The sequence below is a fragment of the Gymnogyps californianus genome, chromosome 7 (assembly GCF_018139145.2).
Source record: "Gymnogyps californianus isolate 813 chromosome 7, ASM1813914v2, whole genome shotgun sequence".
Lineage (NCBI taxonomy): Eukaryota > Metazoa > Chordata > Aves > Accipitriformes > Cathartidae > Gymnogyps > Gymnogyps californianus.
The window spans coordinates 25,604,514-25,629,672 of NC_059477.1; the positions used below are offsets into that span (position 1 = coordinate 25,604,514).

The window sequence follows — 25,159 nt, forward strand, 5'->3', positions numbered from 1 at the left end:
TAATTCGTTCCAGAATATTTCCGGAAATTGAAGTTAGGCTGACTGCTGTGAAATTCCCTGAGTCTTCCTCTTCCCCTTTAAAACAAAAAACAACAACACAAAAAAAAATCACAAGACATTTGATGGCTGACAGAGAAGTGAAACTATTTATGGGAATTCTATATGTGCCAGCTGCAGTTTGGCTGGATGGTTTTTTCATGTCCTGGGAATTCAACAACTTTCATGAAGTAGAACAATTGCCTGAATACTTATTTGCTTTGATTTTTCATCTGTTTTGGGCTGACACCTGAAGAGTTTTTAAATGGTGGTAGTGAGTAGGAGTTTCCTGTTTAATGAATGCTTAAGCAGAGTCCTACATACAGTGAGAAGGGACCACTATGACCTTCTAGTATAGGGATCTCTGAACCTCTTAACACTGTAAGCACCAGAATAGTCATCTGTCCGAAAGGCATATGCAAATGCTACATTTCTGCACTTTTCCCCTTAAACCTCCTAGCTGCTGCATTCAGTGCTCTAAGAAATCTTCCATGTGCTTATCGCTGACATTTCGTGGACTCCACTGGAAATACAGCCCATGCCTCTATGCAGGACCTTCCTGCTAGCATATGACCCAGTGTGGCCCCTCTCCGATCACGCAACCTGAGACATAAAAAGCTTATTGAGTCATTTTTGACTTAGAGTCTGTGAGTACTGTCTTCTGAGCTGCCATTGAAGTGCTTGTGAGCTGTATGTGACTTGCCAGCTCTGATGTGACCATCCCTGGTCTAGTCTTATCTACTGCATGACACAGGAGTTTCTAAGTTAATTGCTGTTTCAGTTGAAGCATTTGTCCTACCAACGATATCTTGCATGTTTCCTGTTGTGGAGAACATTGTAAGATTTTATACCCTGCTATTAACGTGTACCAACAGATGTGTAATGCAAGGGAGGAATTATTATTTGTATTCAGTGTCATGTGCTGGACTTGCTACCTTTCAGAGGCTTGCATAAACCCATTAGTATGTGAGATAAGCCCCTCTGAAAATGGATGTGTTTTCTTCTAATTGTAACTTGAATCCTCAGGCTGGAACAAAAACTTTAACATAGTCTAGGGATTCAGTACCATTTTCTCTCTGGATCCTGAGCAAAAGCCTTGGCTGGTTTTACTGAAGGAAATAGGTCTGCGTATTTACTAGAGTCAAGAAGGAAGTTGGCAGTGAATTCTTTTGTGTCTATTGCTCAATGAAGGGCTAACCACAAAAACATGTACATGCTTTTTTGTCTTGTAGATCTTAGTACCAAGCTCTCTTTCTTTAGGTACTTCAACGTCTTGACTTTCTTTTTATATTCTTTTAATGTAGACTAGCTGTTGGATTGCTGCAGCCTGTTCAAATTTCAGAAACTAAAACTCAGATATTTTGCTTTAGATGTGTCTATAATTCTGTCACGGCTGGGCATGGTACCAATGTATTGTTTCAGAGGATTGTTCAGGGAATCCAGGTATAAAACTGAGAGGGAGGAGGATGCTGTGATTCATGATGAGCAAGTAGAAGGGAGAAGGGCTGATAGTATCTGCAAAGGAACAGGACATAGCCCAGTTCAGCACTCCTGTCTCTCCTTTGTGATACCTGTTGTGCTGTGGCGTGGCTAGTTTCATGTATCCAGCACCTTTTATTTGTCTCTGGACTAGGGGAGTCAGTCAGTGGAGCACTTAAAAATCCCTGACAGGGGATGAAGTCAATGGAGTAGGTGAGCTCCTGGGAACTTTGAAGTTTTTCATTATCACTGAGACTTTAGAAGACCTAACTGAACCAGGAGGGGCTTCCTGCATCCATTGCTTGCTGTTGTTGCAATGTCTCTTGCTGTCTCCAAGTTAGAGATCTTTTTTTAAGTAATAATAATAATAATGAAAAAAACCCTATTCTTGGAGAAAAAACTGTTTGGTAGCATCAGCTTGGGTTTTGTGGCAAGGATTACTTAAATGTGGCAAGGATTATGCTCCCACTTTTTCAAGTGTCTTTGTAAAAAGGAAATACATAGATTAGGAGCTTTGTTTCATTAGTATCAAAAGATTGCTGTTGCATTAAGCTTTTGTCTAATTTAAATGATATTGGTTGCATCTCCTGTAAAATATGGGAATGTGACATTTTGTAACAAGTTGGAATGGTTTACTTCTGTACTTCCTGTTGTTAGTAATTGTTGCTTTCTGGTGAGAACAGGTTTAGTCATGCTATGTTACTGTGAAGGGTGGTTTGTCCTCTCACCATCCTGAGAAAAAGGAAGCAAAATAGCTGTCAGTGGGGAGAGAGCTTGGGTTATAATCAGAGTAGTCTAGGGGTGAAATTGTTAGGAGCATCTGAGCTGTGACAAAGGGTTTATGCTAGACTTTGTCTTGTTTCATTGCCGATAGAGCCGCTCTCCATGAAGATCTTCTAAAAATTAAGCTGAGAAAAGCACCTACTCACTCCTGCATTTCTGTATTTCAAGGAAGGGCTTCTTAAATGGCTCAAAAAAAGTGTATTGACTGCTTTCCTGGATTTTGCTGGAAACGTTTCTCATTCTTACTGGCAAGATGGTTCAAATTAGTTAAAACACAGTGGACTTGAGAAGAAAGACAATATTGCTTTAAAAAAAAAGCCAAAGTGAAAATAACTTTTTTGTTGCTTTCATAGCTATGTGATGATATCCATCCATGTTTTTATTTCCTTTTAGTATGGAGAAGACTGTCATCTGTATTTAGAAAAATAGTTTTCGTAGGACTTGGCTATAACATACAGGCAAGAAAAAGGGCATAACCCTCTATTTTTATCTTGCAAAGCTCCTCTTAAAACTTATGTGTTAAGGAATAAAACTAAAGCTGAGGGGCTTTTTTTTTTCCTGTTCAGTGTGATTTTTTTTTTTTGAGTACTTGATCTTCAACCTGTTTATTGCAGTCCATCATTATCGTAATGCCAGCTGTAATATTTTGGGCATATTTCATCCATGCCAAGATATAGAAGGTTTAGAGACCTTTTTGAGAGAAACCCAGGGCTGGATCTCCAGGTGCTCCTGGGCTGTGTGTGATATTTCGTAACAGGGAGAGTCTCTGCTTGATGCCAGCCTCCACCCACGGGGTCCTGCCTCTTCCCAGCACCTCGCTGTTTCTGCTCCATGTGGCTGGAGCACCAACACCCATCTTCACTCTCTAAAGGAAGATGGAATAGGCTTGGATCCTGCGGGTGCAAATATGTATGATCATGAGACATGATATCCGTGTTCTCAGCCTTGTGCGGTAAACCAGCCCTTGCTAGAATGGTCCTGTTGACTCTTGCAAGTGTCACTGTGAGACCGTGTTCTTTACCTGTGCAAAGAGAAGTTAAGGTCAGTGGTTCAATGGAGGAAAATGGGGCAGGTCTCAGGGTTTTTTCCCTTCTGAGGAGATTTTGAACAGGAGTCTGGGGGACAGCTTCTGAGATGCTGTCTACACTTTATGCTGGTATCATCCTGAAAATGCTTAGAAAGCAGCTGACTTGCTGAATCTTCCTGTGACAAACGCTGACAGACTGAAGAACAACAGTCGGAGAACCTACCCTGAGGCAGGAGATGTGAATAAAGCAGCAGCAGATCTTTCTATTTCTACTGGTTGACTCATGTCCACTGAGAATTGGACTTGGAGAGGCCTCCAGAAATTCAGTTTTGCTTGCCATAACATTTCAGACATGATGATGGAAACTATGAAATAGAATAGTGCAGGACGCTCAAAATGGCATCTGCACTACAGCTGTCAGTTTGCAGGCTTAGACTAAGTGATCAAGGTTTAATGCTTCCTTATCTAAAGGAAGGTGATAAAGCAACTGTCTTCATCAGTGAACAGTCATTTCTGTTAAACATTTGGAGTTCTTCTTTCTGTTTGGGACATGATTATATTCCAAACAATCTCCTGTTTCCTAAGTTGTGCACTAAGTGTGGTAGTGTCTTGCTTCACTAGACGTGGCATCTTCTATTTTCCTGAGCCCTTGCTTTCATTGCGCACGTAAAGCTATGTGTTAAGTAGATTAATAAATAAATAAAAAATCAACCCCTACTTCAATCCAGAAATTTTCCAGATTAATGTAATTTAGTATTTTTTGTCACTGTTGCACACATCCACAAAAATGCATGGTAATTTTTATATCAATGCCAGTTACTGAAGGTGCTGTTTCAAAATGCTGTTTAGTGAAATCAGGGAGGTTAGGCAAAGTCAGGCAGGGTAAGCAGGTACTTGAAGCTTAATCACCTGAACAAAGCTAGGCAAACACCAGTGACAAGATTTTGAAACTGAGATGATCCAAGTAGCAGTTCAGGCTAAATCAGATAGTTAATGTATGCTGTAATTTATGGTTTGAATTTAGAGTAGATGTGTGAGAACTAGCTCTGTTGTTAAAAGTCATGGTACTTCTCCTATCAGGAATTTTAGCTGAGTGAAGGAACTCATAATTAAATGCTAGCATGTTATATAACTTCATAGACATGCTTTTATAACACCAAGTTAGAGACTTAAATGGATTGCTACCATAATAATCACGCTCTGTTTTGGGACAGTTGTTATCCAAGTTATCTTCTGCTTGTTGGGTTTTCCTTGGACTTCTGTAGTCTGAACGCAGCAAGGATCAGTATCTCTCAACTCCCAGGTCAAAGGAATTTCTCAGGGTTGTTCCATTTTGTTTTGGTTGGGTGTTTTTTTTTGTGTGGTTTTTTCCTGTTGACAGCGAAGAGCTGCTTCTCCTCCTCCTTGGCAGGCAAAATCCTGCTCTGACTCATTTCCAGTCCTTAAGCATAGAGTGGTTTATAAGACAGACAGGAATGGCTCATGTAAAGATGAGTATATTCTCCAGTTGTTTTTCAATACTTGTGATTATTCCCATTTGGGTTTTATATTGAGAAGAAAACACAGGCAGGCAGTTTTCCGTGGTTTAAGGCACTCCATGGGTACTGTTCCGTCACTGAGCTTTTCCTTTTCCTAACGAGTACCTGTGGTTTTCCCGCTGCTGCAGTCGGGCTGTGGAGGGCTGGAGGGAAGGTTCCTCGGAGATCAGGCGAGGGTGTTGGGAGCTCCTCACAGCTGGCTGCAGAATGGGATGGGGTGATCATACAGCCTGTGGGATGATTATTCTGTCACTGGCCTTTTTTGCTTAGATGTTTGTTGAAGATGACAGGAAGGAAACTGCTGTGGAGAAAGAATGATTGCTAATTACCTTTGGGAGTGAAGACTAAGGAGGAAATGGCAAACCAGTGTGAAAATGATATTTCTTGTGAACAGGAATATTGTCACAAGAAATAATGGTCTGTTACTTAGATTTATTCCTCCTCTACTTGTGTTCAGTGGTTTAATTTAAGGTGCAATGATTAAAAAGTTAATGAATGTGTTTTTTATGTATATTATTGCAAACTGTTGTGAAGTCCATATGATAAAATCTTAAGAACAGCTTTTGATATCGATTTGCAGCAGAAACTACAGTTTGTGAAACAGAACTTTTCAAAATAGATTTCAGGTTTTATAAAAAGCTTTCAGTTAATGTTTGTGAAAGCTGTTTCTAAACAAACAACCCCAAACTTTGGCCAGGTCTCCACTGCAGAACGTCTTGCCAGTGAGCCCTGTATCAGCCAGGGGTGTGGAAAAAAGTCATACGTCCTCGCTGACATCGATACGTTGGCAAAACCCCAGGCGTGGATGCAGCTGTGCTGGCAGAAGAGAACTTTTATCAGCTTAGCTTATGTCGTTTGGGGAGGTGATGCAACTACCAGCAGAAAAACTCTTCTCTTGGCATGTGCTGTCAGCGTAGGAGGCTCTGCCAGCACAGCTACACCAGCGAGGCTCTGCATCGCCGACGAGCCTTTTGCAGCAACTGCAGCTGGCAAAGAAAAGCCCCTTTGAACAAAAGAGGGACCTCTATAATTTAGTTTTTACAAGTAGTCATCAATGAGGAACAGAGCGGAAAGAGTGATTCAGATTTTAAAATTAAGTTTTAATGTAAAAAATGTGTTTAAGTCGTGTGGCTTTAAGATGTCACTGGCCCTTTAATGGTTGTCTGTGTGTCGTTGGGTTGCAGGGTTTGAGAGCTGCAGTACGCCCAGCATCTGTGTTTTCTAAAGCCTTTAAGGCTCGTAAAGGTATGAGTTTCTGTGGAAGCAGTGAAAAACCTTCTGTCTGTAAACTTAGGAAGACAACTGTAATCACATTTACATTCCCATCATATTTGGATGTGACCACCAGCACTAGAGCATCTTCATGTTTAAATAAAAGTTTGAATTTCTCAGAATGGAGTGTTTGTGTTTCACAGGAAGACAGAGTTAGGATTCCTGCTCTCTCTCCACACACACACACTTTCCTCTCCTGCCTTTGGCCAGCTGGTGACAAGATTTTACAAAACTCCACTTCTTCATACCATAGGAAACCAAAGATTTTAAGGGAAAAACATTGTAAGAAGTAAAAGCAAAACCAAACCAAAGATACTGAAAAACGGAATAGAGGCTCTTAGTCTCCAATGAGAATAATGACCAGTTGAGATGAAGACTGGTATGTGTATGTTGACTTCTATGGCAGCTGTACATGCATGCACGAGGGAAGTGCGCATTTCAAAACCTTGAACATAGCAGTTGTGCATTGATCACTGTGTGCATTTTGAGAACTCTGCTGAAGACTTTTTGAAGAGAAGACTAGCACCGTGCCAGACTAAGTTTGTTCAGTTTGTTATGAAAATGTTTTGAAACTAGTTGCTCTGTCATTCTGCATTGCTTGTAACCCTAAAAATAATTGCCTGGCATTACTGGAAGCAGAATGGTCTGACAGCTTGACTTGCGCTGCTATAGTTAAAATCCGTCAATGTTTCCATTACAAACTTGGAGGGAGGGTTTAATCTTTTTCCCATTTTAAATCATGCCTGGAAGAAATTCTAGATCAGCACTTCAACTCCAAGTATAAATCTTTTGGAAGAGATTTGATGTTTCTAAAAATCTTTATTTAAAAACAAACAAACAACCTCCAACACTATGGCAATGAAATACTGAGATTCAGTTTTGAAATGTTAAATGATCAGGAATATATTTCACTCTTTTTGGTAATTTTCAGTTCAATTAAATTAGGCAACAACAACGTTTCTACATATCAATGTTGATTTTATAGCGAGTGTTGCAGTTTGCTGTTCCAGGCTATTATTGCTGCATAATAAACTTTGCAATATGCTGAATTGGAAGGTTTCAAAACCTTCCTAGGGAAACACAAAAAAGAAACATATAATTATCATAAAGTGTCTGATACGAGGCATGCCTTTGTACTTTTCTTCCACTCACAATTTCATTCCAATTTCCCGAGGTTATCTCTAAAATCGTTTCACTTTTCTTGTGTATTAAGACTGTAGTTTCATGGATGCTTTAAACCGAGGTAAACTGTAATCCCCTCCCCTCTGCCTACACATTCCTGTTCCCTGCCTTGTGACAGCCAGAGCTTTTGCGTAGCACAAAACCACATGTGGTGAACCAGATCAGGGAAGATAATTTTTTTGGTTCAGGCTGTGGCTACGCAACTCTTTGTACTAGTCCAAAGAAGAGGGTGGCACCCGGGGCGGGAACAAGTGAGTCTACACTGACATCTCACTTCATATTCAACTCCCCCGTCCCGTCCCGTCCCCCCTGTGCCTTTCCTCTGCAGTTCGCAGGGCAGTTCTTCGCTGTGAGCTGCTCGAGCTGTGGAGGCTCAGGCTTTTGCAGGAAAGGGGCTGCATGCAGCCAAGTCTTTTTGTCAGTGAAAACCTCGTAGTCACAAGACTTTTACTGGCAACTTTAGTTCTCTAGTAACTCGTTAAAGTATTCCTCTCTTACAACACCACAGACCTGTTCATAATACTTTCTGTACAGTGTCCTGCTATACTGTTGTTAATGCAAATGATTAAGACTGCTCTACTGCAGATTTTCTCTAGGACGTTTTTACGTTCCATTAGGGTCCGATTTTAAGAACAATAGCATTAGATACCTTGAGGACTAGGTAGAAGTGCTTATGTGTTTATGTGCTTATCTCCTTTTGAAACTTGAATTTTTTGCCATTATACAGAGTCTTTTTCTGGACACTCTTGAAATAATCCACAAATATTGAGATCAGTGGCAGTACAAAAGTTCTGCCAAGGCACACAATTAAGCCGTCTGTGCTCCCTCTCTATCTTTAAAAAAGCAATAGCAGTATTGTGTGAAGTACTAAAAGCCAGAAGAGATACAAAAGAGGCTCTAATTATTTTTGTATTTCTGGATAGATTAAGGAAATAGCATAGTCGTCTGCCGCAATAATTCATTTCTGACACGTGAAATATTCATAGTGATGTAAACTTAGTTTATACCTGCTGGAACCTAGAGGAACAATATCTCTTATTTCATTTTCACATCAGATGCCACAATGAAGAGTGATAAAATCCAATGAGTAATATTCAGCAGAGGTTATATATAATCTGAGCCTGTGTCATGCATTGAGCGTGCTTGAGATGGTGGTTGGGTATATTAGAATGTGCCTGTGAATCCTGTCGCAAACGTGGTGTGAAAGCAGGTGTATTTAAAATACATGAGTAATTACGTACAGATTTAACACAGCGCTCCAAATGGCAAACAGGCTATTGTAGACTGAGCTAATGTGCATGCTGTGATTGCTATCTATAGTTTACTCTAACATGCTTTTTTCCTTTGCAGCAGTCCATTGTACCAGCCCACCCAATGGCTCCTCCTAGTCCCAGCACCACCAGCAGTAATAACAACAGTAGTAGCAGCAGCAACTCAGGATGGGATCAATTAAGTAAAACAAACCTTTACATCAGAGCACTGCCTCCAAACACCACTGATCAGGACCTGGTAAAATTATGCCAACCGTAAGTACTATGCTTAAATATAAATTATAACGTCATACCTTAAAAGCTTATAGTAGGTATACAAAATGAGTGTTTGGATTATGAGGGAAGAAAAACAGATTCGTAAATAAAAATCCTCGTGCTGTAGTACAGTGGCAAGTTTCAACTTCCCTGGCAATCAGAAGGAAAAGAATGTGTTTGGCACTTTGGAGAAGCAAAGAAAGTTGAAATACAGTGGTGAACAGAAGCAACCCATTGCTTTAGTAAAAACTATCATCACCCATACTGCTGCCTGATGCTGTTGAAATCACAGATAAATGAAAATTAGCACCTGAATGTGAAACTTGCTATTAAGAACCTGCAATAGAGAGTCTCCTCTGTTCACTACTAAGATAATCTGTTGATACAAACTCCTCAAGTAATTGTTCTGCATCACTGTAAATTACAGTGTGCATTTGAATGGTTATCCTGGTTTCAGACTAATTTATGTTGGCTGTACATTAATTACTGCACAATTATATTTATGATTAGAAATAGTGAATCCGAGTAAGAATCTTCTCTAGTGGCTGCAGTTCTGGGTAGACTTGGCTTAGCAGAAGGTTTTCAGGCAATGTTGTTAACATGAGGGTTTTTTGCGCTTGTGTGAGTTTTTGGTTTTGTTTTTTCATTTTTACAGCAGCACATGCCTTTTAGTTACTTTCAAATGTGAGTCAGATGTCAAGAGGCTGTGCAATTATGTTGTTTATACACTGTTTAAAATCACCTTTCTTAAATGTTTTGCTGAATTTTTAAAATCCTTATCACTTCATAGTGCACTTTCTGGATTATTTTGAAATCAAAAGTACTTAGCTAAATTTTCAATACTACCTGTAAGAAAACACCCAAATCTCTCCTGAATGAATGGAGAATCATTAAGATTTGTATGTAACAGTACTGTCTGAGATTCTCAGAGTAATTTTATGTTCAATTTAGCAGATAAGTAACTAGGAATATACAAAGATACATGCCCAAGATCGCAACACAAGTTAGCAAAATACCTGGGAAAACCTGTAAGTCTTGGATCCCAGCTTATATGAGGTACCTTTGTTTTTGAATATTGCAAAAAATCTGATGCCTAATTTATAAAGAAAAATTTTTATTTTTTCTTTTTTAAACAAAACTTGGACTTTCAGGATAATAGTCACATATCAGTCATCTTAGTATTACAATAAAAACAACTTGCTTTCAGGTCTTTAAAGACAAAAATTTTCCATTTGGTCATTTTCCCAACAGCAAATGAAATCCAGGTGTTTACAGAGAAGAGAACCCATTATCAATCTGTGAAAAGATTCATTGATAAATTAAACATTTGTACAGCTTCCCATGCGACAATGACCTCTTGTCACTTGAATTTTAGTTGCAAATGCATGCTTTACAGAAGTGGATTTTTCCTTTCCATTTTTGTCTTTTGAACTGATGAAGAAACCTTGGCGTGCGCACTCATGTTATGTTAGGACAGAGTTGTGAGGTTATTTTGCGTTGGAGCTGCCCAGTAACTACTATTTGTGCAGTGGTTACTATAGCTCCTTAATCTCTTTCTGAAGACATTTTGGTTTGCACAGTCTTAGATGTCGTTGATGCATGAACATCCTAGAAAAAATATGTTCAATACTTTGCTGTAACTGGTCCTTTTCCTCTTGGATAGCCAAAGATTCCGATTTTGTTGTTGTTGCTGTTCAATGTGTAATTGTAGTTGGAACAGCGTGAATTTTGCAAATAAAGAAAAGGCAAGAACTGCAGCCATGAAGTTATTAAATCAATTCTGATGTGAATTTACAGACTTGGAAGGTTGTGGCATTTCTTCCTGTGAGATATTTCTCTCCTAAACGTCTTGCTTGAGAGGGAGGAAAGGAGGCCCTGTCTCAAAATCCTCCATTTCTGCTGAGGAACCAAGTGAGATGTCCAGAAATTTTAGCCTTGGAACATCTTTCAAAAATCTGGGTAATCTATTAAGAGTCTTAGGCTTCTCTGCCAACATAGCCCCTTAGCAACTAACTTGATGCTACAGTAAGATAGAAATGACAGCACTCTCTCCTTGTTCACAGAAGCTCAGTAATCCACTTTTATAGACTATGGAAAGTTTCAGATGTAAAATGTTTCCTTCCTACAATTCTGCCTAAACTTCTGGGACATAGAGGGCAAGATAATCTTGAAAGTGAACCTGCTATGTTCGTTGTTTAAGCTGAGACAATACAAAATAAATGGAGAATAAAATCTTGGAGACATAGAAGTTGATGAAGAAACTGCTGTTTACTCCCGATCTCTGAAATATTTTCATTAGCTCTTTCCAAATGCCTATGATTTTACTGGGAGGCTTTAGAGTAATTTTAGCTCCTTTTCCCCATATAGAGTGGATCTTGCCATCCTAAGAGGGTGTCCACTGGAGTGCTTGATGTTAAGAATGAATAGAAAGGCTGCTCATATTGTAGAAATGATCTTGCTAGCTAGCAATAAGCAGTTTTCAGTGGATGTACAGAAAAAGGTCACTGACTTTTGTTTATATCTTTTGGCTGTTGTCAGACAAGACAGAAAAACACCTGTGGGTTGAGGAAATAATGGTTGAAAAACATCATTGTCACTACAAATGCCAGAAACATCCCGTCTGCACAGATTTTCCCTCTGATCGTCATGGACTTGTATCATATACACTTTACTGAAAAGTTATTTTCAGTGATGGTTATTGTAGAGAAATATTGCTTTCAATATAATCCCTCAGAATACAAGGTAGAAGAATCTACAGAGTTCTTGTGTGGGGAGCTGGTTATACAGTGACTTTTATTTGCTTTAGTCAATATGTTTGCTTTAGTTCTTGCTCATGACAGCTAGCAGTGCTAATTTTGGCCGTGTTTTTATTTTGATTAATTATTTTTGGTGAATCACTAGAGAAACCTCTTATCAAATTATAGAAGTGTTGGGCTTGCTTTCCTGTTGTAGCACAGCTGTGCAGTATTTACGAACACAGTTAGCAAATATTCACCAGTTTTGTGGAAAAGTACTTTCCTGGCAAGAGCGCAATTTGCCAATATACGTCTCTACAGATCTGCTCTCCACCTTCATCTGCTTGGTTCTTTCTAGTTTTCTATTAGGTGAAGCTTTCTCCTCTTTTTCCAAGATGAAAAGAGCATATTACAATTTTGTTGTGAAGGCTTACCTGGGCGTACAGCTATTTTCAGACAGTATTATTGGCTTTTGTGTGGGAAATGAAGCTGCCACGTTTCTGAATAGTTCATTCAAACTTGAGCCTGCTACTCCAGTTCTGCATTGGGAAAACAAGTTTCTTCGTATCAGTTGTGCTAGAGGCAGAAGTGTGGGGAAGAATAAGGTAGGTATTATGTTTGTCTCAAGGATGTTGTAACAGCCAACCCACAACCAGAGCCCGGAGTGTCAAGGGGACACCATGTGAGTCAGTCCTGGCCATAAGAGCTTTCCATCAGGTATGTAAGGGTAGGCAAAGCAATCGATGCAATGGCCCGCAGATACTATCTTTTCTGTGGGAGGCTAGAGAGGAGCGGTCAGCTAAATAGAAGGACAAGAGCAGAGGAAAGGAGAAATTCGAGTAAGGAGCCGATGAGCACAGTTTGGGGAAGCCTGCAGGAAGCTGCGTGGCTCCACTGTGCAGTTTCTTTTCCCAAACCATGTAGGGCCATTGCGGGAGATCTGCTGTACTGGGCAAACCTCTGCCATGACAAGCTGATTTTACAGGGTTGCTGGAGCAGAGGTAGCCTCAGCCATGCCTAATTGTACTCCCTTCCCCTGGCATGGCTGTCAATACTTGCTTGATGTGCCTCCTTCAGCTGTTGTGTTGGGTTTATGAATACATTATTTAGGCTTTAATTGTACTTTCTTATTCAGTGACTGTTAGTCATTTCTTGCATCGTCAGATCCAGATATTAAATAAGCTACAAGATTAAATCCATTCCAGTTATTCACTGAAATTGTTGAGACTGCTTATGTGATTAGGGACTTAGGTGATTGGGTCTTAGGAGATTCAGTCAGGAGTTTGTAACTTGCTTTGACACGTTTTCTAGGTGCTTTCCAGACTCTCACTGAGTGCTGTGATGCAGATGACCTTTATGCCCAAGCCACAGGGTTCCAAAGCCCTGTGCTTTCCACTGTCTTGCTTATGATTTACTTGCTAGCCTGCAGCATGGCATCTCTGTAACGCTGAATTTCTTCAGAGACCTCATTTTGTGCCATTTACATCGTTGAATGAGGATGATGCAGCAGACCCTTCATCCTCCTGACAATCCCCAGTCCCAGGGTGAGATTTCAAACTTTGAGGCTTAACCCAGGTCTCCCCATTCAGTTCAGCATAAATCATCACGCCAGCCCACCCTTTGGTGTGCTCCCTTCGAGGCTGTTTGCTCGTACCATGCCACTTGTATCAAGCTGTTTGTAGTCTATATGATATTTTTGAAACCTGTTTTTGCTCTGGACAGTTTCACTTAGGCCTTCCCTCTTAAATTATCGCCATATGGTTATAATGCGGGTTTTTAATGGGATTACAATTAGGAAAACAGCTGGTTTAAGGTAACAAAGTTAGTGATATAATTACCACGACAGACCGTTGTTCTGCGCCAGGATGGTTGGAACACAAAAACAGAACCTTGTAGCGGCTGCCTTTGCTTATGTGCATTGGGAAATCACGTATCTTGTTGAGAGAGTATTTTAAGGATTCCTTCCTAAATATTCAGCATCATTAACACAAGTATAGCTAAAACGAATGGCAGGCTAATGGTCGTTTTGAAACACTTGAGGCAGACGTGCTATACAGCTTTGTTTCCACAGCATGGGAACTTTTATTTTTTATAGTTGCATACACTAATGTTTCGCTCTTTTGAGGCAAGAGCACCCAAAAGTTGTTTCAATTCCCTGCTCGTAATGAAAGATATATTTCATTAAGTCATGTGACAGCCATTAGCATATTAGTTTCCGCGTTGTTTGCTTGCCATGTAATTGTGACCTCTCCCCATGCTGCCATTTCCAGTCTCCTTCAAACACACTCAGGACTGAGAAGTTGTGAACTGGAGCTCAAACGTTTACTGTAGCAGGGAGATGTCACCGCTGTGGTCAGTTAAGAGCAAGAAATCTGCTAATTTTACTCAGCGTATCTCATTAGAAAAAGGACATGTCTGGACTTTAGGAAGTAGTCTGACCATCTTTTGCATTTAACTCTTTGGGAGAATGGTCTGGGCAGGTCACTGCTGCTTAGTTCAATCTAAGGAAATGTCCGTAGCACGTGAATACAACCCCTTTAGATAGATGGTGTGGGTAAGGGAAAGTGGAATAGAAGATTTCAAAGCTAACTTCCCCAATTTTTTAAAAGTATTTTCTCTTCATTCCTTTCTCCTTTATTCTCCATTTTTTTTTTGCATTTTTCTTTCATGGTTTGTCAGCTGCAGTGAAATATTGCATTCATAATTATGTGGATATGATATCATGTCATATAATTAAGTGTGATACATCAGTGTCTCTGAAACTGTTGCCTTTGAGATCAGTATTAATACCGATTATATTGGAGCAGAAGCCTATGTATTGTTCTTACTTTTTTAGGGGGGAAAGAAGTCCTCTACAAATTAGTTGTTTTAGAGGTTTATGTATGTATTTTTTTAAACAGTATTATTGCATACATCTCTGAATAAATAACACCAGGTTTACAGAATATCATTTGGTTGTAGGAGGAGGTAGATTCTTTAGCAGTTGAGCAGTATGTGATTCGTAATGTTCAGCTCTATGTTGTATGGTACTAGCATCATCTTTTTCTTTATTCCTTCTTCAAGGACTGTGGCATGGTTTGTGTTTTGTATAATCTGCAGTAGATTTCCCTTAACTGCAGTTTTTCATCCGATTTTGCTCTTCAGAGCAAACATAACACCGAGAATGGTGAAGGTATGTTCCCTAGATGTAATAACTGATTGTGCCAGTGCTGTGTTGCCTGTGCAGCCACGTGTTGGTGTGGAACACAGTGCAACGCTGCAGAGAAACACCTGCAGTAACCTCGGGACCAGGATTTAGATAATCTCACTTGTGTTCTGCCCAGCTGATGTACCCAGTTTCCCAGCTAGACAAACTGCCAGAGGAGGAGTTGCATGCCAGTGTGGTATGTAAACCGGCTCTGCTAGCTTCTGTCTTAGCTGATGATCTTTTAAGAGGTTGCTGTCAAAAGTAAGTATCCCATTTCTACAGCTGAGAAGAAATAGTATTCAGTTTTGTACGTCCCTTTTGCCAGATGCACTGGAGAGATGTAGGCCTGACAAGGAGACTGAAATGCTCCTTTTTGTTAGGGTTTGACTTCCACAGTCTGTGGTGAGGCATTTGCGTGGTATGCCATGGGAATTGCGATTGGCCTGGAGATGTGATGTTTGATTTGAATAGTCATTTCCTTTCTTTTTTAGCAACTGCTTTCAGAAGTCATTTTATGAAGTGTCTAGCCTGGCATGATGTGAAGGAAGACTCTCTATCTTCCCCTCAATATCTGCACTTTAATTAGACAGAAATAAAATTCAGACAGCTTTACATTCATGATCAAATTAAATCCACGCTGAAATCCTCTCTGAGGAGTTTCAGGGTGTGTGTGTGTATATATATATATTTTTTTTTTTTTTTTTTTTACAATAATGCCTTCTTGTAGAATGTCATTAGGGAGCCATATGTGCTTTTTGGGAAACAGTAATTGAGAAAAAAGTAAAAAAAAAAGTTGTCTTCTAGAGTCCTGTCCTCTGGATGTAGACAGTCTCTTGAGATGCCATGAATTTAAAACAAATATAGTTTTAATTTTCTCTTTCCATTTTGTGATTAAGCAAAGATTGAAGTTTTTTGAACTCAGTATTTCGTTTAGCCTAACAGTAATCAGCAGTTCTCCATAGCACACCCTCTTAAAAAACATGCAATCTTGAATACAAATGCACTGAGGAACTCTGTGTCTGCATTGTGGTCGCAGATGCAGGGACACAGCGATTGCACAAGCTCCATCTCCCCCATGAGATGAGAGTTTTGTTGCAGTGCGGGGCCAGAGGAGAGGTGATCCCATGGAATTTCCTTTAGGAAGTGGGGGCGAGGGAGGAGAAGAGAGTGGAAGGAATGTTTCAGCCACAGCTGCTTGTAAAAGAAGCACTAGGAAAACAGATTGGTAAAAGTTACCTCCATCAAAGATCTCTCGTTGGAAAACAAAAAGCTGATGTGGTAGTGTGGGGCCTGTAAAATCTGTGAGTGTTTGCAAGTCTGCAGGTATTTGTTGTATGGAGATGCAGCCCTTGTTCTGTATCGCAGAGCTGCAGGAAAGAAATGTCCTGTGGCAGCTGGTGGAATGCCTTTGATCGGGGTCCCAGTCCTGAGCTTCCCCGATGGCAGGGGCCGACTCAGATGGGAGGTGATAGCAGCACAGTTATTCATTGGAATAGCCAGTAATTCAAGAACGTTTTCAAGGGGATTGTTTAATTTCAGTGGACTACTGAAAATGTTAACAAGTACTAATCAGGCATTTTAGTGGGTTCCATGATGTCAAAAACTGTCCCTTCTGTTAGAGACCACTTAGGCAGACGTCTCAGTCAGAAACCAGTTCAGAATTGAATCAGCTTAGAGCCCAACTTGATTTCTGCCCCAGCATGCTTACATTAAGCTTGCCCTTTTTCTCGGGGTACCATTCAGCATAGAAAGCAGGATCCGTATTTGCAAGCAGATTCTTATATCTAATGTCTAATATCTCATGTGATTTCTCATAACTCATAGAAATCTCATGGAGTCTTGACTTTGTTTGCTAAAGGTTAGTTCTGCTTAGCTCTGATTTCTGTAATGTTAACTCCTTGAAATGAGAAAATGAGCCATCATGTTGACATATTATAACATCAGTCATTTTTTTGGTAACCTTTCAACCTTTTTTCCCCCACATTGTTGCCAAGCTGCATTTAGGGTTGAGAAACTAATGCCTCCAAATTGTATACAACCCAGATAATAAATATACATATTTTACCTGCAGAATGAAAGCAGTAGCAAATATAGGTAAACAAGTTAATTCATAACCTGCTACTTCCAATGAAACCTGTAATTGAGGAAATAGGGAGAAAAATGAGTGTTTATCCTTAGAAGGACTCTACAAAGTGTTAAGCCGTGATCCTCAATTGTTTTTCCACAACTTCTAGAATTCTACCCTGTTTTGACAGTCAAAAAATGTCAGCTACCTCAGTTCAGTTTGAGCAGTGCCTTACTCAAGACTCAGACCAACCCTGTAGAAAATTAAATTACTAAAGGGCTGCTGAGAGAAGAATTAACATTTCATCATTTAAATATCTAATCTTTGCAGATAGATGTGCAGTACCTGGGGAAAAAAGTCAAATTTTAATTTGAATGTTGATAATGTTATGATACATGGACATAGAGCAAAAAACACCAGTGAAAACATGAAAAGAGAAGACTTTGATTTGGGGTCTGTTTTGACACTGTTACTAGTGCAAATATTCCACTTGAATAACCTGTGTGAGTTGAGTTAATCATTAACAGAATCAATTTCAGTGGAAGAAATATGTTCTGATTTGTAGTCCTATCCTGCCCCTTCCATTTCCATTTCTTCTGTTATTTACTTTAATCTCTTACTTTCCCAAAAGAGGAAAAACTTGTAATCTGTTGCTTTGCTGCCACAAGAGAAATCCACTAAGATAAACATTGTGTGTAACTTCACTTAATTTTTTGGGTATTAATAATTTCATTTAATTAATTGATCATTTTGGCTGTCTTAATTTAAATACATTAGCCCAAAATGTGTGTTCTTTTTAAATGTTTGTTTTCTCTATTCTGTGCAGTTGTGTAATTTTACATACTATCTTTAAAAGACAGAGTATGGGTCAGTATTTTTGCATAGGAGAACATTGTGGACTTAGGTCTTACACATTATCAATATTTCAAATCCTAGTGCTGCTTTTTGGCTTAGATATAGTCACTAACAAGCTTTCACAAGTCTACCAAAATATCAGCAATTATTCTGGTGCATTAATAAGGACTTTTTCTTTAATGTCTGAGTGAATGCAGTAGTGAAATAAGCATTATGTTAATAGAAGATCTAAAACCAGGAGGAAAAAAACCGCTTCACAGGGTAGTACAAATACTGGAGAAATCTCAAATCTTTTATTTGCAAACCCTAAATGTCAGAAATAAAATGATCTAAACACCCGAAAACGAGCCAAGCTACTTATTTCTGATTTTAAGGACTCTGCTGAAAGGGTAACTGAAGAGCTTTTGGAGCGCGGAGACTAGCAGAGTTTTACAGTTCAGTACATAGTTTTATTTAGCATGTATGTAAAATCGTCAGGGAACTGGTGTGTTAAAAAACCTGGTGTAAACCAGAAATGCTTACCTGTGCCCCTAAGATGATGGCAAGCTTGACTCCTGTTTTTTTGCAGTGCGCTTGGAAAGGCCTGGTCCTAGAAAGCACGGAGCACCTGCGGGAGCCCGCAGCTCCTATTGCCAGTATTAGGGTTTAAAACCACTCAGCGCTCCATAGTGTAGACTTAGGATTTCTTTGATAGTGAAGGCTGAGCTTTTCAGCTACAAAATTGCACAGTGCCAAATAAACTCCACGGTCTCTGGTTCTTTCTTTGTTTTTTTTTTTTTTTTTGTTTGTTTGTTTTTTTTTTCTTCTTTTCAACCTGTAGCTGTGCAGTACCCCAAGGCAGAAATCTCCCCTGTGTTAAGTCTGAATGCCTTGGCTGAGTTCTGGAGAAGCTGTTTGGCAGAGAGAAGAGAGACTCTTTCCCTTCAAGGCCTGAGGGTATCAGCATGGTGGGGTATCCAGTGGAGCTGATGTAGCAGTGTGCATTTCCTTCTCCGCATTGCTGTTTGTAGGACTGTGATCTGAAAAAGAGTGTTTGTAAATCATCTGCCTTTTTTTTTTTTTTCTTCTCCAGAGATCCTGTATTCAACCCCCTACATTTCCAACACTTGAAGCTGCTTGTTTTTATTGTGTGGCAGGCTTTGTCTTAACTTTATTGTTAAGGCTTTTTTATTTGTTGCCAAAAGTCTATTTGCTATATTTTGAAGTTCTCAAATACTGAGAGGGAAAGTGGTGTTCCACATTCCTTTTTCTCAGTGGCAGCTTACAGGGCTTCCATGTTGCAGTGCAGAGGTACAGTACTAGGAGTGAAAGACCATTAGCCAGGACGGCTGCTGAAAAAAGTCCGTCGTCATACCAAGGCCTCAGCATGAATGTACTTCTTATTATGTAAATTAGGATCAATTCTTTTTGAACATCTTCCAAATATTCAGAGCTATGACATTATAAAAATATGCAATAATCTGTCCCAGTCTTCTGTTCTTCCCAAGTGAATTGCACGTTACTTTGTTCCATGAGAAATTCTGAAGTTTTTTCCACCCATTTTATTAATTGCTTATTCAGTTAAATATTTGTTAATTCTCTTTGAAGTCTAGGACACTCACTCTGAATTATGCAGTTTTGAAAATGTCATTAAATATTTTGAAAAGAGTGGCCCTCCCAGGAAGAGGGGACAGCCCTGACTGTCATTAATCAACTGTTTCCCACCTAACACTTGAACTGAGATTGAGGTGGTAGTCTAAGGAGCACAGGCTCACTGTTTTGGACAACTGAATTGGGTAGAATTGATAAGGTGCAAGAAGTAGATAGGTTTCAGTAGATCGCAGAAAGGCCCAAGGTGTTAAGATGTTCTTGGGTAGATAGTCAGGGTAAGAAAAGTTTTTGAGTCTGATTCCTTTTTGAAAAATAGGAGAGACTTAATTTTTTTTCCTCTTAAGTTTCAATTTAACCAATAAATTTCACTTTTTGAAGCAGTGACCTGAAGCAGACCCTGTGTTGGTCTAAATCAGTATGGAACGTGGGACTTCTGCTTCATTTGTGGTGACTCTCTTGGTCTTTTCTATCAAAGACGTTGCCCTTTTAATTGTTACTTAAAATTCATTGATCACGTGACACTGTCTGTATTCTCAAGATAGAGCCCTCCACCTGAACTCACTTGGGTCCAAACCCCTCACTTGATCAGAGGAGATTAGGGATGTGGACTCCTCTGTGGTTGTAGCTGAAAGGTGAGCAGCAGCAAGACTTTACTTTCAAAGGTAAGTGGTTACTGACCAAGCATTCTAGTGATGTTTATATGGTGGATATAGGTTTTGGGAACATTGTTAGTTTCTTTATCCCATGGGATAAAAAAATTTGCTAATTTAATTAGAAACAGAGCAGAATACATCTAAATATGTAGCTGTAAAGCCAGATGCTCAATTCTTTATAATTGGCTTGCCGTGTACTTCACAATATACTAATAAAAACCCTTCTGAAAAAGGGTTCCACTGCTGTTTATATCACCACAACAAAACTGGTTAAATTTTCACCATTAAAAAGAGGAAATTAGTTTCTGTTTCTCTGGATGAAAATTTACAAGTTCCTGTGATAGAAGACATTTTAGTGCTGTTAGGACATTTTAGCGCTGTTAGGACATTTTAGCTTTGCTCTTCTTTTTGTGGTAGTTAGCGTGCCTTTTTTTGTCCTTTCCTTAAGTGGAGGGAGGCAGCTTGAAGTGCAGAGGAAAGAGTAAATTTTCATAATTTTATATTGTAGTCAGGAAGGAGTATTTCTGAGGGCAATGTTTTCTTCTGCTCATTAGTGTCCTTTCCAAACTTCTGCTTTGTTCAGTGGGACAGAATTTGCAGAAACTTTAATTGTTCCTCAGGGGTTTAACTGGATTTGTATTTGGACCTGCGTCGCTGGTTCAGCCTTCTCCAGGATCTTATAGTTGTTTTCTGCTCATGCTTGTGCCAAAGATATTTGACAGCTCTTGAGTTCAGCTTCTGCAGTGGTGGAGGAAATGTGAGGCTGTTTCTCTCAAGTTGCTTTTCTCTAGTGGTAGAGGTCAGCATTTGGCTGTGACAGCTGTCCTTTATTTTTTTGGCAGGCAGTTCTCTGACATTCTTGTTGCTGAGATCATCCCCACTAAGGGCTTTCAGAAGAACATCTGACTGAGGCTCAAATTCTTCACCTTCCGCTGTTCTGACCATATAGTATGTTATAGGAAAGGTCTCCGTCCTTTACCATTAATAATTAATTTGCTTCTAGATACCTTTTGTTGACTCAAAGATCTGTGAATTTGTTGTTTCTTCCTTTCGCCGTGATTTGGTTTCATGTTGAGGGTGTGGATTCTTTTAATCCCAAGGATAATTTAAGAGGAAAAAAGTATCATTAAATTACTGCAGTCTGAGTCATACTTGGTCTTTGAGTTTAGTTCCCTGGCCTTCCCACACAGCATTTCCGATATGCAGTGAGCTGAGGGTGTGCAGGAAAGACTGCAGAGTGACCTAGATACTGTTTAACTCTTTACTAATGAGTGACTTTCTGACACTGGATATAGCCATTGCCTCTTTGGATTCTCAGTCCTTTTCTGTGTGATAGCTGTATCCATTACATTTTCCTGCTTCTGAGTGGTTTTCATAAAAAATATTTTAAGATTTCTATTTGGATTGGTTTAAGCATCTTGTTTAGATAAATTGATCAGAAAAATTAGTAAATGAACTATTTTAGAATCTGAAGCGTAAGCATTGAGATTCATCCTCAAGTAGAAGTTACGGCTTCTTTCATATAGTACTTTATCACTTCTAAGAGAAAAGTTTGTTCTGCTGCCCCCTTGACTATTTCTTTGCCTGCATCTCAGGCTCTTGATAATAAAAAAGGTCTGTAAAGCCCAGAAATACTGTGAGCATGTCATACAAGCTCCCTTGTTGGCATATGTTGTTGAATCTGTTCAAGAAAGGTGGTGATACAGAGCTAACTTCACTGACTTTGGGCTTGCCTGTCAGCTTTGCTGTCATGCAGTGATTGGTTGATTTTTCTTGGCTCTGTATGAGAATGTGTTTTTTGAATAGTCCCTTCTGTGGCTGCTGATGCTCTGGGTTCGTGAAACCGCAACGGCTGCTCCTTTTAAGAAACTTTGAATCTATGTCTTACTGTGTTTAATGTAGATGCCATCCAGGCTTGCAGTTGATACAGCCGACTGGAGGATCCCAATTTTCTTTGAGCCCAGTCAACCCAGTCTTGAGTCACCCCTTTGCACAGATGCTCATGGGTTGGGTTTTCCCTGCTAGGCCAGGATTAACCTCCGTTGTCTGTATTCTCACTGTGAAGCCCAATGATCCAAGTGCTTCCTCAGGCACACTATCCAAAGTGCAGTCTGGGGCACTGGATTTATCCTTTCATGGTGGCAGTTGAAATAGTCATTATACAAAAGTCACTGGAAATGAGGGTCTGGGGGATCACACTAGTTTCTGCCAGCTCGGGTATGTTCTACGTGACAACCTGGTAGTGTGCAGTGTGCTGTGACTGCAGGTCCGTCTGCAGCTCAGGGCTCAGAGTAGGCTGAACGTGCAGTGGTTCCAGAAGACTTCAGTTGTACTTGGCTAGCTGCTGTAGTGATGGGATCAGAACAGATTAATAGTGTTTTTAAAGAAAATGGTATATTTAAGCTACCAAAAGCAAATTTCCATATAAGTATCTATTACATTCTCTTTGCAAAACTGCAGAAATCAAACTCTGCCTCCTGCTTGCTTCAATCAATATTCAAAAGACTGTCTATCTTAAGCAGTGTGAAACTGAGGAAGTGTCCCTGAATATGACCCTGATGCATCAGCCACAAAGGTTGCACTTTAGATTTTGTGTTACAGCTTGTGATTGCTCATGTATCTAAAATTTGGCAACAGATGGATAGTGGGTTTTTTAATGCATAACACTCCTCTGTCCCTATCTCAGCACTTAATGCTACTGCAGACATCTTTTCAACAGAGCCATGCAGTTATAATCAATAATATGTGAGCTGATGTTTCTGCTCAATAACATAGAACCACTTAAATGCCCTTCTGAAGTATTTTGACCCCTGGAGAGAACTACTTTAGTATAACCATTTTCCCTATTGAAATGGAGATATTTGCTATTCAGCACAGCTGGGACTTGAGAAGCAGAGTCAAATAGGGATAAAGTCTACATGCCATGCTGTTAAGGGGGCAAGGCCTCTGGAAGGCTTAGCAGTGATTTTGAATAATTTGTCCATTTAGTGCTGTTCTAGTATGATTGACGTTAAGTTACCAGAAATTAAAGGAGATCAGCCTCTAATTGTACAGTTTCTTCATTATGAGGTGTTAATTCCAGTATAGAATAGCTATTGCAAGCAGGATGTTACTATGAGTATTTCATAAAAGAACCACTGTTAAAATGCAGTTCAGCGAGACTGGAAGTTATTTGAATGTATTGGGTTTTTTCCTCTTCTGCCTTCCAGACAGAAGACAGACAGTCAGCACTTTCCAAGAGGGGGTGTTAAATTAGGGCAAGATGCAGGTAAGAACAAATAGGTATCTTTGTGTAGAAGGTATTTTAACCCAGCAGGCCAGGTCTTGGATTCATCCTGTTGGCTTTGTGTTGTCTTAGTATTACAAAAACAGAAGGAAAACATACGAAATACGCTGACATATTTTTAAAGAGTTGTCAATGACAGGCATTATTCCAGTGACCAAGCATCTTCCATACAAGATAAATGCAAGAAAAAGCATTATGTGTGTGTACATATATATGTATGTATTTTTTTATATATGTATATATGTAATCTACACAACATGTGAGACAGTTTTTGTAGTTCAGAGTTGACAGATGGGTCAGGGCTTAGGAGATGGGATGTGGCGGAAAGTGCCCTTGTACTTTGGCAATCTTCAGTCTCATGGTTTTCAAGACTTTGCCAACATATTCCTCGGGGCATCATTTATTTAAACTGAGGGTATAAGACTTGGTTAGCAACCTTCACTAGAAGTGAAATTAATAGGCAAGAATAAATTGAAGAGAAATATTCTACAAGTATACAGGCTTGTAGCATTAATAGGTATCTGTCTATCTATCCAGATAGGAGGTAGTCTCACACTAGCTAGGACTGTAGCCAGAATAACACCTTTTGATTTATACTGTTCTGACTAAAACAAGGGAAAAAAGTATTGGGAAGTGTTGATAAATAATTTTATTTTCCCCTTGCCTTGTCCTTAATTCCATTCTACAAGAAAAAGAAATATGCTTAGGAAAAGCCAAAATAAAGGACAAAGCATCATATGCTGACAATGACTGAATTTGGCTTCCTTGGACGGAGGAGGAGGAATTGAAAAATAAAAGGTCTTCAGGTAGAGAGACTAATTTGTGCTCCCAAGCTGATCTGTACTGTTTAGCACAGGGAAGAGAAAGGAGTTATGAATAACAAGAACTGTTCTCTTATGTCTTCATAGTTTTATTCTTTCAAGCTGTTAGTGTAGGCTCTGCAAAATTGGTGAGGCTGAAATTTGCGGAGATTTTTGTTTGGGTGTAGAAATACTGCCTTACTTTCAGCTTAAAACATCTCGCAATGGTAAATCAATACATGCACGTCTGCAGTCCTGCCATGAGCTTGGCTTATAAATACATATTAGCATTCATCTGGTTTAATTTCTCATCTTCTCAAATCATTGTCTTGATTAGTGATCATTTCTCAGTATGAAAAAAAGGATAAAAGAAATTGCTAGACTGTAGAAATAATATTTCAGACTTGTAATTTGAACCAGTTTGGAACTTTATTATTTTGCTTGTAAATGAATTATGATTTTCAAAAAATCCCTATATCTTTCATGGCTATGTGAAACTGTGCTCTCATATTTTTTTATATTCTTTCTGGGAGCCACAGGAACTATGATAATTTACTTTCAAAGAATATTGCTTCAGTTTTTGCTTTCAGTTGTGTGTAAAATGCAGATTTTTTTCAGTGCTTTACTCTTAACCTGGGCATAATTTGTGTCCATTCTGTAGTGTCGGATAAGAGAACAACAGGGTAAGACCATTTGCTTTCTTAAAATAACATAGCTTTGTTCTTCCATCTTGTAGCTGTAGGAAACTGTAACCCCTTCCGATATACCTGAATAGCCTTGTCAGTAGATGCACAGGCAAATTCCTGCAGAAAATGTAGATTGTCCTATGTTTTCTTGAGCAAGAATGATTGTAGTACTAAACAGTGAGTTAGCCAAGAATTCAAAGTATCTTTTTAATTAATTATCTCTTTTTGTAAAATAAGGATTCTCCAGAGTTTGCTCTGCTAAACTGGATGCTGAATGATACAGATTAGAAAGTGCAGCCTGCTTTGCGAGGCAGGAATTGAGAGGCAGACGTCTTGATTTTTTTTCTAATGTTGTAGCATTTACTGGTAACTTCTTGTGTGAATGTCTTAATATATATTAGCTGATTTATGATAATTTATGATAATTCTGAGATTTATTGTTTGTGACCTATCTGAATA

At 39.3% G+C, this 25,159-nt stretch overlaps 1 protein-coding gene across 4 annotated transcripts in view; it reads left to right on the plus strand.

Moving 5' to 3' along the window:
* Positions 1–25,159, plus strand: part of RBMS1 (RNA binding motif single stranded interacting protein 1) — a 148,799-nt gene that overhangs the window by 72,447 nt on the left and 51,193 nt on the right. For all 4 annotated transcript variants that reach the window (XM_050899611.1, XM_050899612.1, XM_050899613.1 and 1 more), the window contains exon 2: positions 8,668–8,843. In XM_050899611.1, coding sequence (XP_050755568.1) covers positions 8,668–8,843 — 176 coding nt within the window. The remainder of the gene's footprint in view (positions 1–8,667; positions 8,844–25,159) is intronic.